Here is a 21,427-nt window from a genome sequence, read left to right on the forward strand (position 1 = left end):
CAAATCAAAGCTCGTCTGTGAATTAATGTTAAGACTGCATGAATTTAGATACATTTAATAAGTATACCAGCAACTGTACACTCTCATGTACATTATGCACAAACACTAGTAAAATGAAAATTATATAAATTATAAAAACTAGTTTTGTTTTTTCTCATTTTTCTTTAGTTCTGGTTTTCAGATATAATTTCATTTTTATTTTAATTTTATTTGACAAAATGATTATTTTTAATTAACATTTAGTTTTAGCTTTCATTAATGGGAGTAACACTAGTGTATCCAAATAAATATTTTTCCTGAAATAATTTTCAAGTACTGCTATGGCCTTCAGGGATAAAGAATTACTAATCAGGATATGATAAATGTTACCACATTAAAAGTTGGTGTAACTGAGCAGATATGTCAGTTAGATGCATATAAATGGTAACAGAATTCAAAGGGGCATGTTTTCTGCTCAGTGTTACTGTATGCATTGGTAGTGATGGTTGACTAAGAAGAAAGCAGAACCTATGAGACTTTTATTAATGGTTTGAGATTAGAAACTAGTAGTGATGCAAGGTACAGCATTAGAAACAAGACATTAGTAGAGATTTTTCAACTGGGAGAAATTTTCATATATCATTTTTTACTGCTGTTTAGCACATCAGGAAGCCACCTTTTGTTGTCACCAAAATGATTCATGCGTTGCAGTAGCATGGTAGGGATTGTGCATTCCATTACTTTCTGACACAATGGGGCATATCTTGGTACAACTATGGAGATGGAAAAAGAAGTTGAAGACAAAATGATCGAGGATACCTCATACACACAAAAAAACAAATGAAGAGCTGGTTAGGAGAAAAAGTGTGTGCTCAGTCCACATAGGCTTCAGCTTTCTATAGCTAAATTTGAATGTCTACATTACCTTAAGTAGTGTATAGCCTACATGTCCTAAAACTGAAAGTGTATTTGTTTCAGTGTTTCAATTTATATAAACACATTTTAAAGTATCTATCTATCTATCTATCTATCTATCTATCTATCTATCTATCTATCTATCTATCTATCTATCTATCTATCTATCTATCTTATTGCAAAAATGTGCTCTATAATAATAAATTGTAGACAGTGGAATTGAATGGCTGTAGGACTTTGGCTACTTTTATTTTATTAATGTTAAAATTTGTATTTTTCGTTGTTTTATTTTAATTTTGTTCTCTTGAAAACTCAAAATTATTCATTTTAGAAGGGATAAGTTCAAACTCAAATGCAGTTATCACACAATTAATTAATGTGTTTTCGGCACAATGCTTACATATGCATTTTACAAATGTTAAATGTCTGAGCCACTAAAAACTATGCAGAAAGTGTACAATTGGGAAAACAGTCTATATAATGCACTAGTGAGACCACATCTGGAGTACTGCATGCAATTCTGGTCACCACATTTCAAAAAATACATCCCAGGACTTAAAGACATGTCATACTCTGACAAGCTCAGAGAATTAAACCTGCTTGGTTTCAAGCAGAGAAGACTGCATGGGGACCTAATCCAAGTCTTTCAAATTCTCAAAGCCATTGGGGACCTAATCCAAGTAAGATGTGGAAATTAAGGGAAAATGCATTAATGATTGAAGCCAAGAAGCACTTCTTTACACATAAAGTTGTAGCTATCTGAAACAAACTACTTAGACATGGAGTTGAACCTGATACTTTAACACCTTTAAGGAGTATCTGGATGAGATATTGAGACAAACAAGCATGATGGACTGAGTGGTGTCCACTAGTTTGTCATCAAGGCACAGCATATCACAATGAAATGATAGCAGTCCAGGATGAATCTTTCCTCTAGCAGAATTCATAATTATTGTATGCCAGCATAACAAGGCAATACATCCATCCATCCATTTCCCAACCCGCTGAATCCAAACACAGGGTCACAGGGGTCTGCTGGAGCCAATCCCAGCCAACACAGGGCACAAGGCAGGAATCAATCCTGGGCAGGTGCCAACCCACCGCAGAACACACACACAAACACACCTACCACACACTAGGGCCAATTTAGAATTGCCAATCCACCTAACGTGCATGTCTTTGGACTGTGGGAGGAAACCAGAGCCCGGAGGAAACCCACACAGACACAGGAGAACATGCAAACTCCACGCAGGGAGAACCCAGGAAGCGAACCCGAGTCTCCTAACTGCGAGGCAGCAGCGCTCACTGCGCCACCATGCCCAAGGCAATACATAAGATCATAAAAAGTATCCACCTATGGGTCATAAGGGCTAGGTGGATTATATTTGGATTTATTAGAAAAACATAGACCTCTTTAAACTATTACAATCCTTAAAAAGCACACAGACTTTTCTGAAGAATCTAAACAACTCCATACATGTTTGAAATTAATTATATTTAGCTATTGGAACCGTTGGATCCCTGGTTCTAGAGGCTGATTCTCCAATTAGCTACAGAACTACCCAATCTCACTGAGACTGCACAGGTGGTGAACCAGCTGAATGTAGGGAAGGCTGCAGGGATTTGTGGTATCTGGGATAAACGTATACAGGCTGGTGGTGAGACTGTCGTCCTGGCATTGCAAGCAATCTTTGCTTCTATTTGGGAGATGGGTGTCATCCCAACTAACTTGAAAACAGGACGTTTTGTCCGTATCTAGAAAGGGAGTGTCAGTTAAGGCACTACGGCCATGTGGCACATTTCTCCGAGGGTGATCTGGCACGTAGGATCCCATTCTGCTACATTTCTGTCATTTTTTGTTTAAGTAACAACATTATGTTGCAATGTGTTCACCTCCACATCTGGACATCTGTAACATGTTTTAAGACGGTCCCTATTCCACGATGACTGCTTTGAGACCATCTTGTATGAAGACTGATTTGCACAGTTTACTGAAGCCCTCTCATTTGCTTTTAACTGTCCTTGTAAGTTCTGTACTTCTTTTATGGCAGTTTCTATTGCTTGTGCCACTTTCTGAGCTTTTTCAAAAGTTAAGTTCAGGCTCTGCTAACAAGCAACACTGGATGCATTTTTCTTCTATGTTAACAACCACCCAGTCCTGTAACCTTTCTTTTAGCTTATCCCCATAATTGCAATGATGTATATGTTTGCAAAGACCTACCATGCACTCTGTTACACTTTCAGTTGCCTTCTTATTTCTAGAATTGAATTTAAATCATTGTTGAATGTCAGTGGGCTTCAGGTTATAATGATTTTTAGCCCTACTAATTCCTCATAGGGTTTAGTGTCCAGGTTTTCAGGGCTTAGCAAACTACTCGTTATACTGTATATTTCAGCTCACTGAACTCAGCAGAATTGCTGCATCTGTTATTTCATTTGCTTCAAGAATTTGAAACAGTTCTTAATAATATTTCTCCCAAGTCTGACAGTGACTATCCAAAGGAGTTATAAATCCTACCATTGAAGTTATGATTTTGGAAACCTCCTTTTTCCTTTTTATCAGAATTATTTTCCTCTAAGTCTGATTTCCTCCTCACCAATATAATATCTTCCAGAATTACAAATGATAAAGGGACGCCAGGGACCTTCCAGTAAAGCAACTTTATTTTTTTAAACATGCTTTATTCAAAAAACAAACCAACTAAGAAAGTGCCCTCTCCACACCCCAAAAACCAATAACTGAAAACTCCTTAAATAATAAAGAGCACAAACAGAAAATGATCTGCTGTTACACCCACACACGATTTCCCCTTTTGACAACCCTCTACAGTGCTTCATAATAATACTACACTGCGTCTGAAAGATCAGGAGTTTAAGCTTCTGACGCACCCCATCTCTTGACAACGTTGTCCCATTTCTGAACCCCTTTGGTGCTTATATAACATAAGGCAACTGCACCGTTTCCCATGTAATTAATTAGTTCACCATTGTTTTCACCATTAAGATAAAAAGTTGATAAAGTTGGTCCTTTAAAAAAATAATCTGCAGATTGTTACTTGTTAATTTATTCAATGTATTTATGGTTCTTTGTGTGCAGAAATGTTTCGAAATATTTGTGTGAACCTTTCCCTTCATACGTTTCTGTTTTAAAATAATAGAAAAGATTCACAAAACTAACTCTTTTCACAACTTTAAATACTTTAGTCATATTACCTATTAAACTTCATTTGTTTAGAATGAAAAGATTTAACTCCTTCAATCTTTCCTCATAGCTTAAGCTTTTCAGTCTGTGAAGTGTTGTACACAATACTCCAGATTAGTATTGTAGTGACCCTCGAAGGAACCACTCAGAACACCAGGCAAGTTTGCTGTGGCTGCCGGGCACCTTCATTTATTAATGCAGTGCAGTCCCTACCATGGTTTTCCTCTTGTCAGCCCAATGTTAAGGTCCTGGGCACACCATCAAAGCAAGAAAATCACAAGCACTGCTCCAGCTTTTTTTTTGCTGTTTTTCACCTATCTCTCACTATTCTATTTCCAATATCCTCTTAAATCTCCCGCACTCCTCAGCTACTATTTTTTTTTGTTCCACCAGGCTCCTCTCCATCTGCTTTGGTGCTTATTTTGTCCTGTTTCTGACAGGCTGAAGCTCAAATGCTTAATTTCCGCTCCTGCTGTGGCCATGCATGTTATAGAAGCCCAGTCAGCGTTACAGCATATAACATGAAATCCAATCAGCGTTCTTAACACTAGAATTACCAGAGCCTATGAAAAAACTCGTAATTCCGTCCCACCTTAAATCGCTTCTTAAATCCCTTCACACCTCTCCGCCAGCCTTTGTCTTCTAAATGTGCTGATAAAGAGAAGCTTGGAGCAGCCGGCTATTCCATCCCCCCACCAATTTAGAACGTGCACAAACTTCTCTCAGCTCATGCCTTGATTGAGTATCTGGGAGTGAAGTGGAGTTTTAGAGTGGAAATAATAGATCGTTGTTTGGAACACACGCATTTCATGTCTGTTCCGTTTCTACAGTAATCTGTGTCAACACATTGTTAAAACAGAAACATTTTTTATATTCTAGTAGTAGATGACAAAATGTAGGCATAAACTATATAATGTATGAAGCCTGAAGTCCAAATAGCAAAGAAACATTTTCACAAGAATAACACAATTGCGCTTTTATTCAAAATATAACTGCAGAAACAAAAGCCGCCTTAACATGAGACATTGACAGCAGTTTATTGTAACTGCTCCGTGGTTCAATAGAATCAGCCCCGCTTGGGAATCAAGAGGTCACGAGTTCGATCCTGCGCCCCTCTGTTTTGAGAAGTAAACTGCTCTTAGTCTTACTATTTTAGAATAAAAGCATACATTTGATTTCAGTCTGTAACAGCCGGTGCAATTTATGATCCTTGTAAAGGTTAGCTTTTTTTTTTTATTCACTTTTCATTCTCTCAGTCGCGTTCAGAATCAATCCATACAACCCCATCTGACACGGCTGGTTTCACTAAAGAAGCGCTATAGCTCTGCAGTGTACCACGATGCATACTAACGCCCCAACCCCCAACCCCCGGTTCTGACACACAAACGCTGGCGAAGCTGCCTTCTTCGTATCTCACCGTCACTTGCTTTTCTTTTTATTCAGTTTTATTGAGTGTTCCTGCCAGTCCCGCATGTTGCTGTATGCTGTTTCTTTTGTACTCCAGGACATGCAGAGGAAAGAATGGTAAAGACCAGTAACTTCGGCGCTATATGCAATCATCAGACACTCCCCATCTGCCCGTGTCGTTCAAACACAGGAACATATATTGGTGTAAAAGTATAACAAAAGTGCACTTTTATTCAAGTGCACTTTTTCCATCGCCTTTTCCTGTAAGAAGCAATGTACACACTTCTCTCTATGCTGTGGTTTCTATTACACACCTGAAAGAAAGAGACAATATATGTGAAAATATAATCGCACTAATGCAATATTATTTGAAAATGAACAGCGTCAGATCGGGTGTGAATTTATGCAGGAACTGGAAATTCTCTGATCGGGACCTTCCCCCAGGGAAGAAAGTACAGTGTCAGGTGCTCATTCAGTGTAATAGAAACCATAGCACAGAGAGGTGTGTACACGGCAACAAGTACACGTGTCGTAAATGTAGGAAGGACGGTCCTTGGGTGTGTGGGAACTGTTAATATTTGAATGTGATGATTTTATATAGCACGGAATGAAAATCAGCACTTCTTAGCATTGCACCATGCAAGCTGTCGTATCAATCGCCTACTGTAACTTGCTTTCTTTTTCTTGGTTATACAGGTAGTTTTGAATAAAAGTGCACTTGTTTTGTTTGAAATGAAGTGTCTGCGTGCACTTTTGTGGCATTACGTGTATTTTTGAGCATGCTCAAACACAGAACATAAGTATTGAAAAGTATAACAAAACAACGGGCAGATGGGGAGTGTCTGATGATTGCATATAGCGCCGAACTTACTGCTCTTTACCATTCTCTCCTCTGCATGCCCTGGAGTACAAAAGAAACAGAATACAGATGCGCTATAGCTCTGCGTTGTACCACGATGCATACTAACGCCTTCTTCAGTATCTCACCGTCACTTGATTTTCTTTTTATTCAGTTTTATTGAGTGTTCCTGCCAGTCCCGCATGTTGCTGTATGCTGGATATTTTCACATATATTGTCTCTTTCTTTCAGGTGTGTAATAGAAACCACAGCATAGAGAGAAGTGTGTACATTGCTTCTTACAGGAAAAGGCGATGGAAAAAGTGCACTTGAATAAAAGTGCACTTTTGTTATACTTTTACACCAATATATGTTCCTGTGTTTGAGCGACACGGGCAGATGGGGAGTGTCTGATGATTGCATATAGCGCCGAAGTTACTGCTCTTTACCATTCTTTCCTCTGCATGTCCTGGAGTACAAAAGAAACAGCATACAGCAACATGCGGGACTGGCAGGAACACTCAATAAAACTGAATAAAAATAAAAGCTAGTGACGGTGAGATCTGAAGAAGGCAGCTTCGCCAGCGTTTGTGTGTCAGACCCGGGGTTTGGCGTTAGTATGCATCGTGGTACACTGCAGTGCTATAGCGCTTCTTTAGTGAAAACAGCCGTGTCAGATGGGGTTGTATGGATTGATTCTGAACGCAACTGAGAGAATGAAAAGTGAATAAAAAAAAGCTAACCTTTACAAGGATCATAAATTACACCGGCTGGTACAGACTGAAATCAAATGTGTGCTTTTATTCTAAAACAGTAAGACTAAGAGCAGTTTACTTCTCAAAACGGAGGGGCGCAGGATCGAACTCGTGACCTCTTGATTCCCAAGCAGGGGCTGATTCTATTGAACCACGGAGGCAGTTACAATAAACTGCTGTCAATGTCGCATGTTAAGGCGGCTTTTTGTTTCTGCAGTTATATTTTTGAATAAAAGCGCAATTGTGTTATTCTTGTGAAAATGTTTCTTTGCTATTTGGACTTCAGGCTTCATACACTATATAGTTTATGCCTACATTTTGTCATCTACTACTAGAATATAAAAACGTTTCTGTTTTAACAATGTGTTGACACAGATTACTGTAGAAACGGAACAGACATAAAATGCGTGTGTTCCAAATAACGATCTATTATTTCCACTCTAAAACTCCACTTCACTCCCAGATACTCAATCAAGCTGAAGTTCGTGCACGTTCTAAATTGGTGGGGGGATGGAATCGCCGGCTGCTCCAAGCTTCTCTTTTTAGCACATTTAGAAGACAAAGGACGCTGGCGGAGAGGTGTGAAGGGATTTAAGAAGCAGTTTAAGGTGGGACGGAATTACGAGTTTTTCAGTAGGCTCTGGTAATTCTAGTCTTAATTGCCTCTGTATACTAATTGGCTCTTAATAATGATGGATCACTTTGACTCCAATGTCCTTCTCATAAAGTATTCTTTCAAGTTTCAAACCTTCCATTGTATATTCAAATCAAACGTTTACTTTCCATGTGTAATATTTTACATTTACTTACATTATATTTCATTGACCACACATCTATATCTGTTTAGATCCCTCTGTAAGAGTTCAGCTGATTGTAAATTATCTACCTTCTTCCTAGTTTAGTATCATGCAGATTTGACAAAGTTACTTTTATATTACTATACTGTATATTTCAAAGACACAACACTGAGAGACACCACTTCTGACATTAATTAATTCTGGAAAGGTTCACCTCAACATATCCCTGTGTCTAGGACAGTTTTACAGTCTACAGACCACCTATACAGTGTCCTGAATACCAACATCTTTAAGTTTTATTACTATCCCTTCATGTGATGGTTTATCAAAAGACTTCCGAAAATCAAGATTAATAATATCACATGCACCTCTTTGATAACATGTTTTTGTTACTTCTGCATAAAATTCCAGCATATTAGTGAAACACAATCTCCCTGACAAGTTGTTAATACTCTTATTATTGAAAATGGTGTGCTTAATATTTTCCCTTTTTATTGCTTTGGTTAATTTTACCCATTTACCCGCTTAACTTGCATGTTAAGTTTAGTGGCCAATAAGTTTAGTGGCCAATAAATACTTGTGTCTGCCCGAGCACCAGTTTTATGCAATCCAGCAATGTTTACTAGCTACCAGTCCCTATCAGTTTCCCCAGTGTTCAGAAATTTTCAAAAATATGTGTCAAGGGTATATATGCTTTCATTAACATCCATAACTACTGCAGGACAAAGGTTATCTGGTCCTGGTGATTTGTTAGATTTCAGCCTATAACTTTCTAAGCGGCTCTTCTCCCACTATAATTTTTGAATCGCTCTGTAGATCATTAGTAGTCACTGATATTGCTTAGAGATTTGGGTTATATTTTCCCTTTTCTACACCAAATATTAGTTGAATTATGTGTTAAACAGGCTTCTTCTTAGGCACAGCATTTGCCAATTTTGATTTCAGCTAAAGGCAGTATTTTTTCCATTTAATGAAGCTTGTTATATAATGAGATGTTTACAATGTAGACTCACAGCAAAATGATCTCTGATGCTTCTATAACAAAGATGCAACACTGCGCATCCTCTTTAATTGGTTAATACGGCAAACGAATCTGATTGCAGGGCATCAGTTTTTGGTAGTGGCAATGTTGCTTCCTTGATTTGATTAAATACATCAATCAATAATTATTATTTGTTAATCTATTTGTTTGTTTATTGAATACTGAAAATAATGAGAAAATAAAATATTGACCAAGTTTGGGTTTTCTTGGTTATTAAATCTTACTGCAAAATCACCATTTGTATTTTAAGTTGAATTATTTTATATTTTTTCTGCTTTTGATTGTGCTTTTGTGGCATCCGCACTAACTAAATACTTTATATCTCCTTGTTGTAACAGGTGACTGCACATGCCTGGTGACTGTTGGTTTGACCCAATTAGTTTTGTTTTTTATACTAGCAAAACACACATCCCAAGGTAGGGCAAGAACTGCAGGGTAATTGTTAGTTGTAAAGTATAAATATAGATCAAATAAAAATGAAGCTTGATGCTCTATCAAACATGTTCAAACTGTTCATTTTCACTGTTCTAAGATGTTGTTTCAAATAATGTGAAAACTTGTATTTAGCTATTCTGGACAGTAAGCATCTTTGTGAAAACTGCTCACTAATATTTTTATAACGTTATTTGTAAACACTTCTGTTTGTTAGATATGTTCACTATAAAGTCATAATGTTTCCTAATAAATAAAACATATACTCTTTTAATTTCATAGTAACCTCTGTGAATATACTGTAATATATCAGGTGTTGTTTTCTCACTGTATTTTCTTTTGTTTCCTAGGTTTCTATAAAATGTGTGGTGTCACATTTGCAGCAGTGCTGTTGCTAATATTTGCATTTTGCTATTTAGAAAACCTAGAAAAGGTAATTCTTAGCAGTAAATTGGAATGCAGAATATGTTGATGTTCAAGGAACCTGTATGGTAATTGATTTATATTTTAAGCAGATTTGCTCTTAAAGTGGATGTGATCATAAAATTACTATACATTCTTATTGTGGGCGGCACGGTGGCGTAGTGGTAGCGTGGTATCCTCCCTGCATGGAGTTTGCATGTTCTCCCCGTGTCTGCGTGGGTTTCCTCTGAGTGCTCCGGTTTCCTCCCACAGTCCAAAGACATGCAGGTTAGGTGCATTGGCCATCCTAAATTGTCCCTAGTGTGTGCTTGGTGTGTGGGTGTGTGTGTGTGCCCTGTGGTGCCCTGCCCGGGATTTGTTTCTGCCTTGCACCCTGTGCTGGCTGGGATTGGCTCCAGCAAACCCCCTTTACCCTGTGTTAGGATATAGGTGATGACTGACTGACTGACTGAGATTCTTATTGTTTCTTATTTTTTTAAACAGATATCATTGATAACATAATGACTGATTATCAGAACCTTGCCAATGCCTTTGTGAGTTATGACTATCACTACCTGTGGAAGGAAGGTACACTCTTTAGTTCTGGAAATATTTTTGATTACATTAGTATCTATACGACAATGTTCTGTATAATTAAGTGCAGTTTTTTGGAAAATACAATACTGAATGAGATCATTTGCACTTTATCAGAGTAATCACAGAGTTTATTTTGGTAAAGAAATTTTAAAGTTAAAATCACACTATCATAACCACTTGAGTTAACTATCTGTAATACAGTTTCAACATGAAGTTTCAATATAAAGCACAAAAAAAAACAGTTTTGGCTAAAAGAGCAGCACTTCTGAGCTGAAAACAGAACAGTATGCTAAAATACTTTACAGCGGAGAAAATAAGTATTGAACGCGTCAACGTTTTTCTCAGTAAATATATTTCTAATGGGGCTATTGACATGAAACTTACACCAGATGTCGTAAACAACGCAAGTAATTCACACATACAAAGAAATAATAATAATAAGTTATGCATAATAAAGTGGAATGACACCGGGAATAAGTATTGAACATGCTTAATAAAATTTATTTAATACTTAGTAGAAAAGACTTTGTTGGTAATGACAGTTTCAAGACGCCTTCTGTATGGAGAAATTAGTTGCATGCATTGCTTAGGTGTTATTTTGGCCCATTCTTCCACACAAACACACAAACTGTCTTCAAATCTTGAAGGCTCCAAGGGCCTCTTCTATGAACTTTGATCTTCAGTTCTTTCCATAGATTTACAATTGGATTCAAGTCGGGTGATTGACTGGGCCATTCTAGCAGCTTTATTTACTTTCTCTGAAACCAATTGAGAGTTTCCTTGGCTGTGTGTTTGGGATCATTGTCTTGCTGAAATGTGCTCCCTCATTTCATTTTCAGCATCCTGATAGATGGCAGCAGATTGTTATCAAGAATGTCCCGATAAATTTCTCCATTCATCCTTCCTTCAACTATATGAAGTCTGCCAGTACCATATGCTGAAAAACAGCCCCACACCATGATGTTCCCACCTCCAGAATTCACTGTTGATATGGTGTTTTTGGGGTGATGTGCAGTGACATTTCTCCTCCAAACATGGTGTGTGTAATGACATTCAAAGAGTTCAATTTTGGCCTCATCTGACCAGACTATATTCTCCCAGTATTTCATTGGCTTGTCCAAATGTTGTGCAGCAAACTGTAAAGAGCTTCAACATGCTTTTTCTTCAGCAGTGGAGTCTTGCGCGGTGAGCGTGCATAGAGGCCATGGCGGTTGAGTGTATTACTTATTGTTTTCTTTAAAACAACTGTACCTGCTAATTCCTGGTCTTTCTGAAGCTCTATGCGAGTTGTCCTTGGCTCTTGGACAGAACTCTTTCGAGTTCTGGTCGTGGCCAGTTTATGGTGAAATAATGTTCTTTCCACTTCCAGATTATGGCCCTAACGGTGCTCACTGGAACATTCAGAACTTTAGAAATACGTCTGTGACCAATGCCATCAGTATGTTTGCAACAATAAGGTTACGAAGCTCTTGAGAGAGCTCTTTGCTATTACCCATCATGTGTTGCTTCTTGTGTGACACCTTGGTAATGAGAAACCTTTTTATAGACCATCAGTTAGGACTAAACCAGCTGTTATTAAATTGCATTGATAGGGGAGCAGGATTGCTTTCTGACTACTGACAGATTTCAGCTGCTTTTTGGCTTTCCATGTTTAATTCTTTTTCTCTGTTTCATTCCACTTCATGGACTTTTGATTTCTTTTGTATGTGTGGGTTACTTGAGTTGTTACCGACATCTGGTGTAAATTTCATGTCAATAGCCCCATTAGAAATATATTTACTGAGAAAAACGTTGACGTGTTCAATACTTATTTTCCCACTGTAAAGTATTTTAACATAGTGTTGTGTTTTCAGCTTAGAATTTCTGCTCCTTTAGCCAAAACTGTTATTATTATTAATTAATTAATATCAATTTATGTTTGAAAAGTCCGTCAAGTACTGCTCTCAACGATTCTGCCTAGTAATTTATTCCATGTGTCTACTGTTTCCTTGTGTTAGGAAGATGTATTTGTGAAATTCATCCTTAAAACGTTTCTATCTCAGTCCCTAAGTTTTTGTTGAAAAAATTATTTTAAAATATTACATCTAGTGTACTGTTTCCCTTGAAAATTGTAAAAACTTCGATCATGTCATCTCTTAGTCTCCATTTGCTTATGTTGAAAAGATTCAACTCCTTCAACCTATAATTGTAATTTTCCTGATTGTAGATTATCTGCCATTCCACCTAGTTTAATATGTAGAATGCAATGCATTTTCTTATTCAAACACCACTTTCAACATTACCAAATTCTGAATTTTTTTTTTTCTGACCATACTGCTTTGTTCTCAGGATTTCAACCATATTTTTTACCCATCTACATAATTCACCTTTACTTCACAGTTCTTTTAGCTTGATCACTAATTTTCCCCTAACGGGGCTTATCAAAAGCTTTCTAAAAATAAAGATAAATTGTATATTTATAATATGAAAAAGTTAACCCAAGAATTGTCCCCTAATTTTCCTTTAGCAGTATGTTTTCTTCTGTAGATAAATAAGTAATATGTAAATAATATAAAAAAAGTATAAAAATATTTAAAAAGACAAAATTTCAGGTGACTGATTTCTATAGTATACTTAAGCATCTTTACCTAATCTAACTACTGTGCATCTCATCTGTCTCACACTCTCTTCTTCATAAGATACTTTGATAAGTAAATTTCATTCACTATACAGTTAAAATTAACGTAGTAAACACAGCAGAGTGATTGAAAATGATTTCAGTACAAAGTAGAGATTTTGCTCTGAGATTTACTATTCATTATTAAAAATGAAATGTCAAACAAACCAATGCACATTTTACACCTTTTTGTGATTTTTTATTGAACATTTATAAGAACATAACAAATTGACAGTGAAAGAATCAATTCAAAATTAATATATCAATCCCACTACAATATCTCACTCCCCATTGTGAATTGCGTATAGGTCATAAATTGACTTAGAAAAAGATGGAAACACTAGCCTTACCCACAACAGTTCATCTGGGAAACATAAAAAATTCAAATGCCGTATTTGTTTAGCCATGCATTTTTATTTTCTGTGTGGCAAATAACAATAAACAAGTTGTCATTACTTACAGTTATTATAGTTGAATCATGGTCTTTGGAAATTTCATCAAAATTAACCTTTCTTTCTTGTATGTTTTTAAATTGTTGTATATGATAAAAAAGTTTTATGTTATAATAGTTGTTCTTCTTTTAAACAGGACAAATTGAGCCTCTGCTGTTAACAGATATTATCCTGCAGATATTTAATATATTTTTGGCTTTCTTCTTGCTAGAAAACCCAAATGGTAAATTTTTAGTTTCTTCTTATAATTGTCCTGCATAGATAGATAGAACTTTGATGGTAAAATCAATAAGAATGTCTTTAAGTAGTAACTAGGTACTGCTCTTTTCACAGCAAACTTTTGTTCTGTTATTTTTATCTTTTATTTATTTTTTTTTTTGCATTTACTTGATACAAGTCTTTACAAAGTAAAAAAAGTATATATTGAAATAGACATGAATTTTTCCTCACAAAAATATACACAAATCTATTTCAGGATAAGTTTCTTTGGTGTAATTTTTTGTAATGAGATTTAAAATTGTATGAAATCTGTTTGTTTGATCTTTATTTTTTAACTTAATTATTGGAATCAGTACGAAGTTATTGCCAACTTTCTGGTGTATTGAACACTAGCAATCTAATCATATTTATTTGTTTAGTATATGAACCTTATAATAATCTTTTGATTTTGTATCTTTTCAGTAAGAAGGAAGCTGACGGTATCTACAATTTCTTTAATATGTGTTCATGAGTTTTTCATTATAATTGGGATTGTCATATGGAATAAGAAAGGTAATACAAAATTTATTCCCTAGTACCACTGGTAAATGCAAATGTTTCCCACATGTGCAGTATAAACACTATTTCAGAGTAAATAAACTCTTAAGAAACAGCTAAAATTTTAACTGATAAAGAAGATTCTTTATGTATAATACAACAATCTACTGTTGTAGCTAGCCTTGCTCCAGCAGGTCATTTAACAAGGCTAAGCCCACCTAATATCATACCCATGCTGTTGGGTATATTACTACTTGTTGGATTTCTGGGACTAAGCGCCTCCTAGTATTTCAGGTCCCACTCTTAGCATTTTGGTCTAGAGCCGAGGCTGTGTGTAGGCTGTTGGAATTCCTCCTTTTCTGATTTTCCAGGGATTTGAATAGAGTCAAGTAATGTGGTCAAGAAAAACATTGATTGGTTTGTTTTGAAGTTTGCTGTAAGATCAGTTAACCTATTTTAGTCAAGACTTCCTTTTAAATAATGTAAATGAACTGTTTTATCCTTGTGATGCCCTGCTGGTCTTCTGGGGACCTCCTCGCTGCAAGGAGGGCTCCACCTGGCGGCTTGGGGTATTGGCGGGATAAATTGCCGCCATCCATTACAGTATTCCCCAGCGGCAATTATTATTCGAGCGCCTGCCCCGAGAGGAAGTCTTCCTCCAAGAGGACGTCCTGGTTGAGCCTTGATTAAAATAAACATCTTGGTCCCTGGAGAACCTAGGGGGAATATTATTCCAAATTGACATCTTGTCCCCCTCTCTCCAAGGACAGTTCCGCCAAATATGGCCCAACCTTCAGCACCCGTAACACTGCCTCTGTCCTCCTGGTATTCTTCCCCTACGGGACTGAAAACAATAAGGAACTGTTAGGTCCGCCCCTTTTGCTGGGAGAGAAACCCCTGCCGCCTCTAACGGTGCTTTCACTCTCTCTGCTTCTTTTCCTTTCTTGTCAGGAGACCCTGGTTTCATTATCGGGATCTCCTGCTTAATCTGGGGCTTGTCCACAGTCTGAGTCTCTATTAAGTAAAGAGAGACCCTTTACTGTTGCACCCCTTCACTTTTATAAATTACGGCGGCGGCGTCTTCAGGGCTGCCTCGCTCCGAGTCAGCACTGTCTAGCTGCCCCGGATCGATTAGCCCTTCTGCCGACCACTCGGTTAACGCATACCGACCTCTCTTGTAGGGTACGCCGTGTATTGGCACCCGCTACTTATTAAACGCGGGCCCGGATCACACCGCGTCCCTCTATTATATACGATACGGGTCTCGCTCACCTGTATCGCCGCATCATTCATTACGGGAGGCTCCTCACCAAATCGCCGCACATAGGCCCTCACCTTTTCCAACGGCTCTCTGGCTGCGCTCCCAAATCCCGACGATCTTTTCAATGGTCGCCAGGACCTGTAAGATACTCGCCACGGGCTCGATTAGTTTTCGAGCTCCCGCAAGTTAATATAATTATTTATTTCGACCGGCAGAACACTCACTTCCTCGTTCGTGTTACCTGCCGACCGGGAGCCAATGAGCACGCCGCTTCAGGCACGTGCTCTGACGGGTCTCGCGGAGGCTTCTGGGATTTGGAGTTCTCAGAGGGTCGAGTTGCCTTCTTCGGCGAACTGCGGTCTGCCTTTAATATTTTTTCGACATCCCGATCAGCTACTTCCCGACCCTCCTTACCTTCTTGTGTGTTGAGCGATGCCTCGCTCGCCTCCCCCTTCCCCTTCGGAAAGACCAAGTCCGTTCCTTCGGGCTTGAAGGTGCAAACAGCAGGACGCGGAGCTCCTCCTTCCCAGAATGCACCGGGTTTGCTACCGTGTCCCTTGTCGGCTGCCATCATGCGGAAGTCGATTTCTAGGTGCTCTGGCGTCGACAAGAGAAGGCCGTCGTCTTCGGGGCAGTCTCCTTTTCCCCTCGGAGCCTCCAGGTGGTCATCTCCAAGGTACATGCACGGGACAAGGTGAGAAACAATAAAAGGATTTTTAAAGTCGTTCCCGGCACATACCTTAGAGGGATCGTTGCTTCCTGGAGGTTTCTCCGGACTTGTAAGGCCTCTCCTTAACTCCTCCCGGCGTCGGCCATTGCACCACGGCACTCCGCTGGCGTTGTCGCTTTGCTTGCCCTTCTTTTTTCCCATTTTGGACTCGGTTTTTCGGGTTCTGGCGATGCTGTGGTGATTCCTGTTTCCGTAGTCTTCTCGGGGTTCGTTTCCCATAGAAATTTTTTATTCAGGTCCTCTGCAAACGACGCTAGAGTATCCTGCCGGCTACGCCACTGTGAACGATAGGGGGCGCTCTCGCTCCCTTGAACCCCTGTCCACGACTCCAGACACCAGGTAAAAGTCCTCAAGTTGACTTTATTTTCTTGCCACAATGCACAAAGCACAACTCTCTTCCACAATACTCATAAAACTCACAATAATAAACAAATAAACCAATCCTCCACTCCCAGGCGCGTTGCCCTCCTACCACCCAGCTCAGCTCGTTGTCTGGGAGTTCACATAGTCCTTTTATAATCCCTGACCCGGAAGTGTTTCTGCCCAATAGTCCACAAGTCCTTTTCCCTTCCGGGTCAGGGTAAATAGTCCCTTTCTTCAACCCGAAGTCCGTCGCTCTTCCTGTGACGAACCTCCGGGTCACAGGGCACTGAAGAAGCCCTCGGTCCTCCCTGCAGCTCCCTCCTGTGGCCCCACGGCATCCAGCAGGGCTTTGCATAAAACTCCAATGTCCATGATGCCCTGCTGGTCTTCTGGGGACCTCCTCGCTGCAAAGAGGGCTCCACCTGGCGGCTTGGGGTATTGGCGGGATAAATGGCCGCCATCCATTACATCCTTTAATCCCTTTTTTTACTCTTTTGGCCATTTCATGGTCACAGACAACTACTGTAAATCCTATGAAAGCTCAGCTTAGACCTTTGCTTATGTTGAACCCTGACCCACTGCAGTGTACAATCAAACATTCCCAAACACTCCCATCACAATGTCTTTAGATTCTAAAAAAAATTAATTTTCCTATAGGAAATCCACCAACATAGCAATAATATTCAAAGTAGCCTGTGACAAGCCAAAGGGCCATGCAGTTCTACATGCTCTATTACTTAATTTTTATACATTAAATGGTAAAACATTTAAGAAGAGTGTTAAGTGAAGATGTTATTTAAATTAAAAAAATAGTTTTTTTTGGTACATGTATATTTTTCTCTGTGCATTTCTCTGTTTATTCCTTTCTCATTAATAATTGTTGATGTTTGCAAATCTGAGAAATCACACAATAAATAAAAGTGCAAAAAATGTTTCAAAGAATTTATTGAAGTAGGTTGATGTACTAATATTATTGCTTATAACACTTTAAAAAGTGTTATAACCATTGGTTATAGATGGTTTTTATTAAGCAGCAGGTTTGAAATGTTTCCATCACATCTTGTACCATATACCCATAGTAGGATATCTAGAAACAGAGATTACTTGCAAGATATCTGCCAACTAAAACTATGTAAATCTGAACCAAGCTTTGAATGAAGTAATTATACCTAGTTTTGACTGATGTTTATTTGTTCATAAAATGACACTTCTATCCTTTTGTTCACTATATCATCATTGTCACAGAAGATGTTTTCACTAGTCAAAAGAAAGCGATTTTGACACTCATACATTCAGAGTTAAAATTAATGTGAGCAAGAGTCACCTGAGTGTCCAAAACTTCAGTTAATTTAAAAAACAAACTTTACTAAGAAATGTGGGAACACACTCACTTAAGTTTGTTGTCTACAGTGTGGAAAAACACCAAATACAGTTAGCTTTCCATATTCATAGATAATTTCTTCCAGTCCCCCCACAGATAACAAAATCCATGGATGCTTAAGTCCCTTAAATAAATGCACACTTGTCTGTGTATAGTTTATATACAGTATGTGACACTGCATGGTAGCAGAATCCCACCGCTTTCCTCCTGAAGTTTTTTCTTTACCTTTACGTCGATCTTGCAGATATTTCCATTTCTGCCTGCACAAACTTTCATCTTTTCCCAGGGTCTGTGCAATTTAATGCCAGGAATTTGGTTATTGCTGTGTATGTTTAATATTGGATTCTATAGGTATAAGCAACAATTTATACAACTCTTCCTGTTACAGGGCACATGCTTTCTTGTCTAGCACATGCACAGTTAATGTGCACAGGGCTGCATGGTTACAAAATTCTGAAGGCATAGTTGCTAATGCAAGGGTACACACAACAAGACTGAAGAGTATGCCACGCTCCCCCTAGCAGACCCTTGTGGCAATGCAGACAAGTCATGTTGGCCTTTGTGCTTGAACTGATATTGAAGTCCCGGCACTTTGTACATGCTGCCTGTTGCTCTTCAGACAGGCCCTTCTACAACTGGTTGTGGCCTCTCGCAGAGCACCAAGAAGATGATCAGACTTGACTACCAAGAAAGTAAAAACAATAACGTTTGTATTGGTGAAACAGAGGATGGATCATTACTGAGCCTCCAGGAGTGAGGGCAAAGGGTTAGCATAGGGTCAGGCAAAGTCGTTTCTGGAGGGCCACATTGCCTGCAAGTTTTTGTTCCAACCCAATTGCTTAATAAGAAGCACTTATTGCTCAAGTAACACTTCTGCTTCATTTTAGTTGTCTCACTTGTTAAGATTTTGAATCCTTATTGCTTATTTTAGTGTTTAACGACTGAATACTTGGTTTTTAATTGCTTCTAATGAGCTAAAGATACACATGACAAAAGAAACCTTCTCCATTTAACTTGTTTCCATTTACACCTGTGTGTATTTATTGTGCACCATTTGGTTTAATTAAATACTTGGAATGAAAGTGAAGAGAAAAAAGTGAAGGACTGAGAACTACTCATCTGTTTTAGACTTCAGATCATTTGGAAAATATTCTTAGAAAAGAAAAAAATCTAGAATATGAAAATGATCTGATATGACACAGTTAAAGCACTAAAAAATACATGAAATTAAATTATTGTCAAAGATTGTTTTCTAATTAAGCAAGCAGGTTGGAACAAAAACCTTTAGCCACTGCAGCCCTCTAGAACTGACTGCCCACCCCTGAGCTAACACATCTGCCTGACCCCCTCTCCCACTGAGAGAGCATCCCACAGGGTAGGCCTACACATCACTTCATTCACTTGAATTCAGCGTAGTGTTTGGTGTGCCGCAAGTTCAAGGTTTGCTATTTTTGTTCAGTAGTCAGTGAAACCACAAACATTGCTATAAGGGAATTAAGAATTATAGTGAGTCCAAAGCTATCTGAAATGTAAGCAATTTTATTTCAAGTATATAGATTATAAAGTAGGGCATTCTTGGAACATATAGCCCAAAGAGACAAATTCCAGATTGTAACCTTTCAAGATAACTAGAGAGGCGACGCACACAGCGAGAGATAGAGACGATGTGTTTTTTTAAAATGTATTCAACTACTGTATGTTTGGCACAAATTGGCAAGAAAATTTGTTGTTTATTAAATTAAACTATAAAGTGTGAACAGTATTTAGTGTTTCCATTTGTGAAAAATTTAGCAACAATCTCTACAAGCTGAAAATGTTTTTATTTTTTATTTTATGTAGGTGACATTTCACTGATCCTGATTGCTGTTTTGATTCAAGCAATTGCATTTATTCTTGTGCTAGTGCAAGCAATGTTACAAGGTATGGTAATATATGAGATGTTATTTATGGTAAAATCATTGTAAATATTATGTTAGTAGTTTGTTAGATGTAGTGCTTGTGTTAAACAGTAAGGGTAGACTGGTTATGTAAGAGATATAGGTATCACTTTAAATTAGGTGTCCCAAATACGCTGTACTTACCTATGTAATTACATATATAAATACAGAGTAACTAGGTGTTATTACCTTGTACTTACTGTGCAATACAGTGTAATGATATAATTAAGTACTCAATTGTAATTGTTATGCCGCAGTTTTTATAATTACGTATGTATATAAATTGTGGAATAACAATTACAGTTGAGTACTTAATTGTAGTCTTACACGGTATTATACAGTAAGTACAAGGCAATAACATCTAGTTACTCTGTAATTATATAGGTAACTAACAAAATACCGAGAAGTAGTGTGTTAAAGAAGTTATGAAAAAAATATACATATATATATATATATACATATACACATCAACATATATACACACACACATATACATTGTGGAAATGGTCTGACACAGACAGGCAGATATGTTGTAATCTACCGCCACACTTTTATTTTACAAACTACTATTTACAAAGTCAGTGCACACAACCCCTTCAGTCCCCAAAGTCCTGGCCAAACACCTTGCCTTTCTTGGGCCGCCTCCACTCTCGCTCCTTCTGCCTTGTCCTGCTCCACCCGACTCCAGCCTCAAATGAATGGAGGCGCCCCTTTATCTACACCCTGATGTGTTCCAGGTGCTCCCCGCAATCACCCGCTGACACGCCCTGTGTGGCAGAAGTGCCGACTGTACTCCTGGAAGCTCTCCGAGTGTCCTTCTTCTCTTCCCCAGCACTTCCTGGTGTGGCGGAAGTGCTGAGGTCCAGGGCTCTAAAGGCATCGGGCCCCTGGTGGTGAACACGGGCCCGCAGGGTTGGGCTTCCAAGCCCTCTTCCCGTGGCCCCAAAGCAACCAGGGTGGCGGCCCCACATGACCCAGGGCAGGCGATACCCTCTTCCGTCCTTCAGGGCGCCCCAGCCGGTCGCCGCTCCTGGCATCCCTGACAACATATATACATACACACATACATACATACATACACACACATATATATATATACACAGACACATATATACATATATATACACATACATACATACACATATATATATATACATATCTACATATAAATAATGTGTAATATCACGAAGCTGCTAAGCTCACTCTTGAGAATGCAACGTATAGTTGTCCAGGAGAAAAGCAATCTTGCCTCAAATCAATGGCAACCTTTTGTAGGGTCTGTCCCTGAGACTTATTACTTGTCATCGCAAAGCAGAGCCTTACTGGAAATTGGAGGCATTTGAATTGAAATGGGAGATCAGAGGGTATAACAGGGATGCGAGGAATACATTGAGTGTGGAGAAACTCTAGAGACAGCGTGTGTAACTTGTGGATTTTTCTGTGAGTATTTTGGGGTCAGCGTGGAAGTTGCTTCCAAGACCACGTTAGCTGTGGAGCTGTGGAGCTCAGCTCTGAGCATATTCTT

At 38.5% G+C, this 21,427-nt stretch overlaps 1 protein-coding gene across 3 annotated transcripts in view; it reads left to right on the top strand.

Moving 5' to 3' along the window:
• LOC120524731 overlaps positions 1-21,427 on the top strand; it is a 45,776-nt gene that overhangs the window by 14,093 nt on the left and 10,256 nt on the right. For 2 of the 3 annotated variants that reach the window (XM_039746519.1, XM_039746521.1), the window contains exons 3-8: positions 9,274-9,351; positions 9,718-9,799; positions 10,272-10,357; positions 13,611-13,697; positions 14,156-14,245; positions 19,805-19,885. In XM_039746519.1, the coding sequence (XP_039602453.1) occupies positions 9,274-9,351; positions 9,718-9,799; positions 10,272-10,357; positions 13,611-13,697; positions 14,156-14,245; positions 19,805-19,885 (504 nt within the window). Of the gene's footprint in view, positions 1-9,273; positions 9,352-9,712; positions 9,801-10,271; positions 10,358-13,610; positions 13,698-14,155; positions 14,246-19,804; positions 19,886-21,427 lie in introns of those variants that run through there. The other variant, XM_039746522.1, reaches the window with a different exon arrangement.

Source organism: Polypterus senegalus, chromosome 1 (assembly GCF_016835505.1).
Source record: "Polypterus senegalus isolate Bchr_013 chromosome 1, ASM1683550v1, whole genome shotgun sequence".
NCBI lineage: Eukaryota > Metazoa > Chordata > Cladistia > Polypteriformes > Polypteridae > Polypterus > Polypterus senegalus.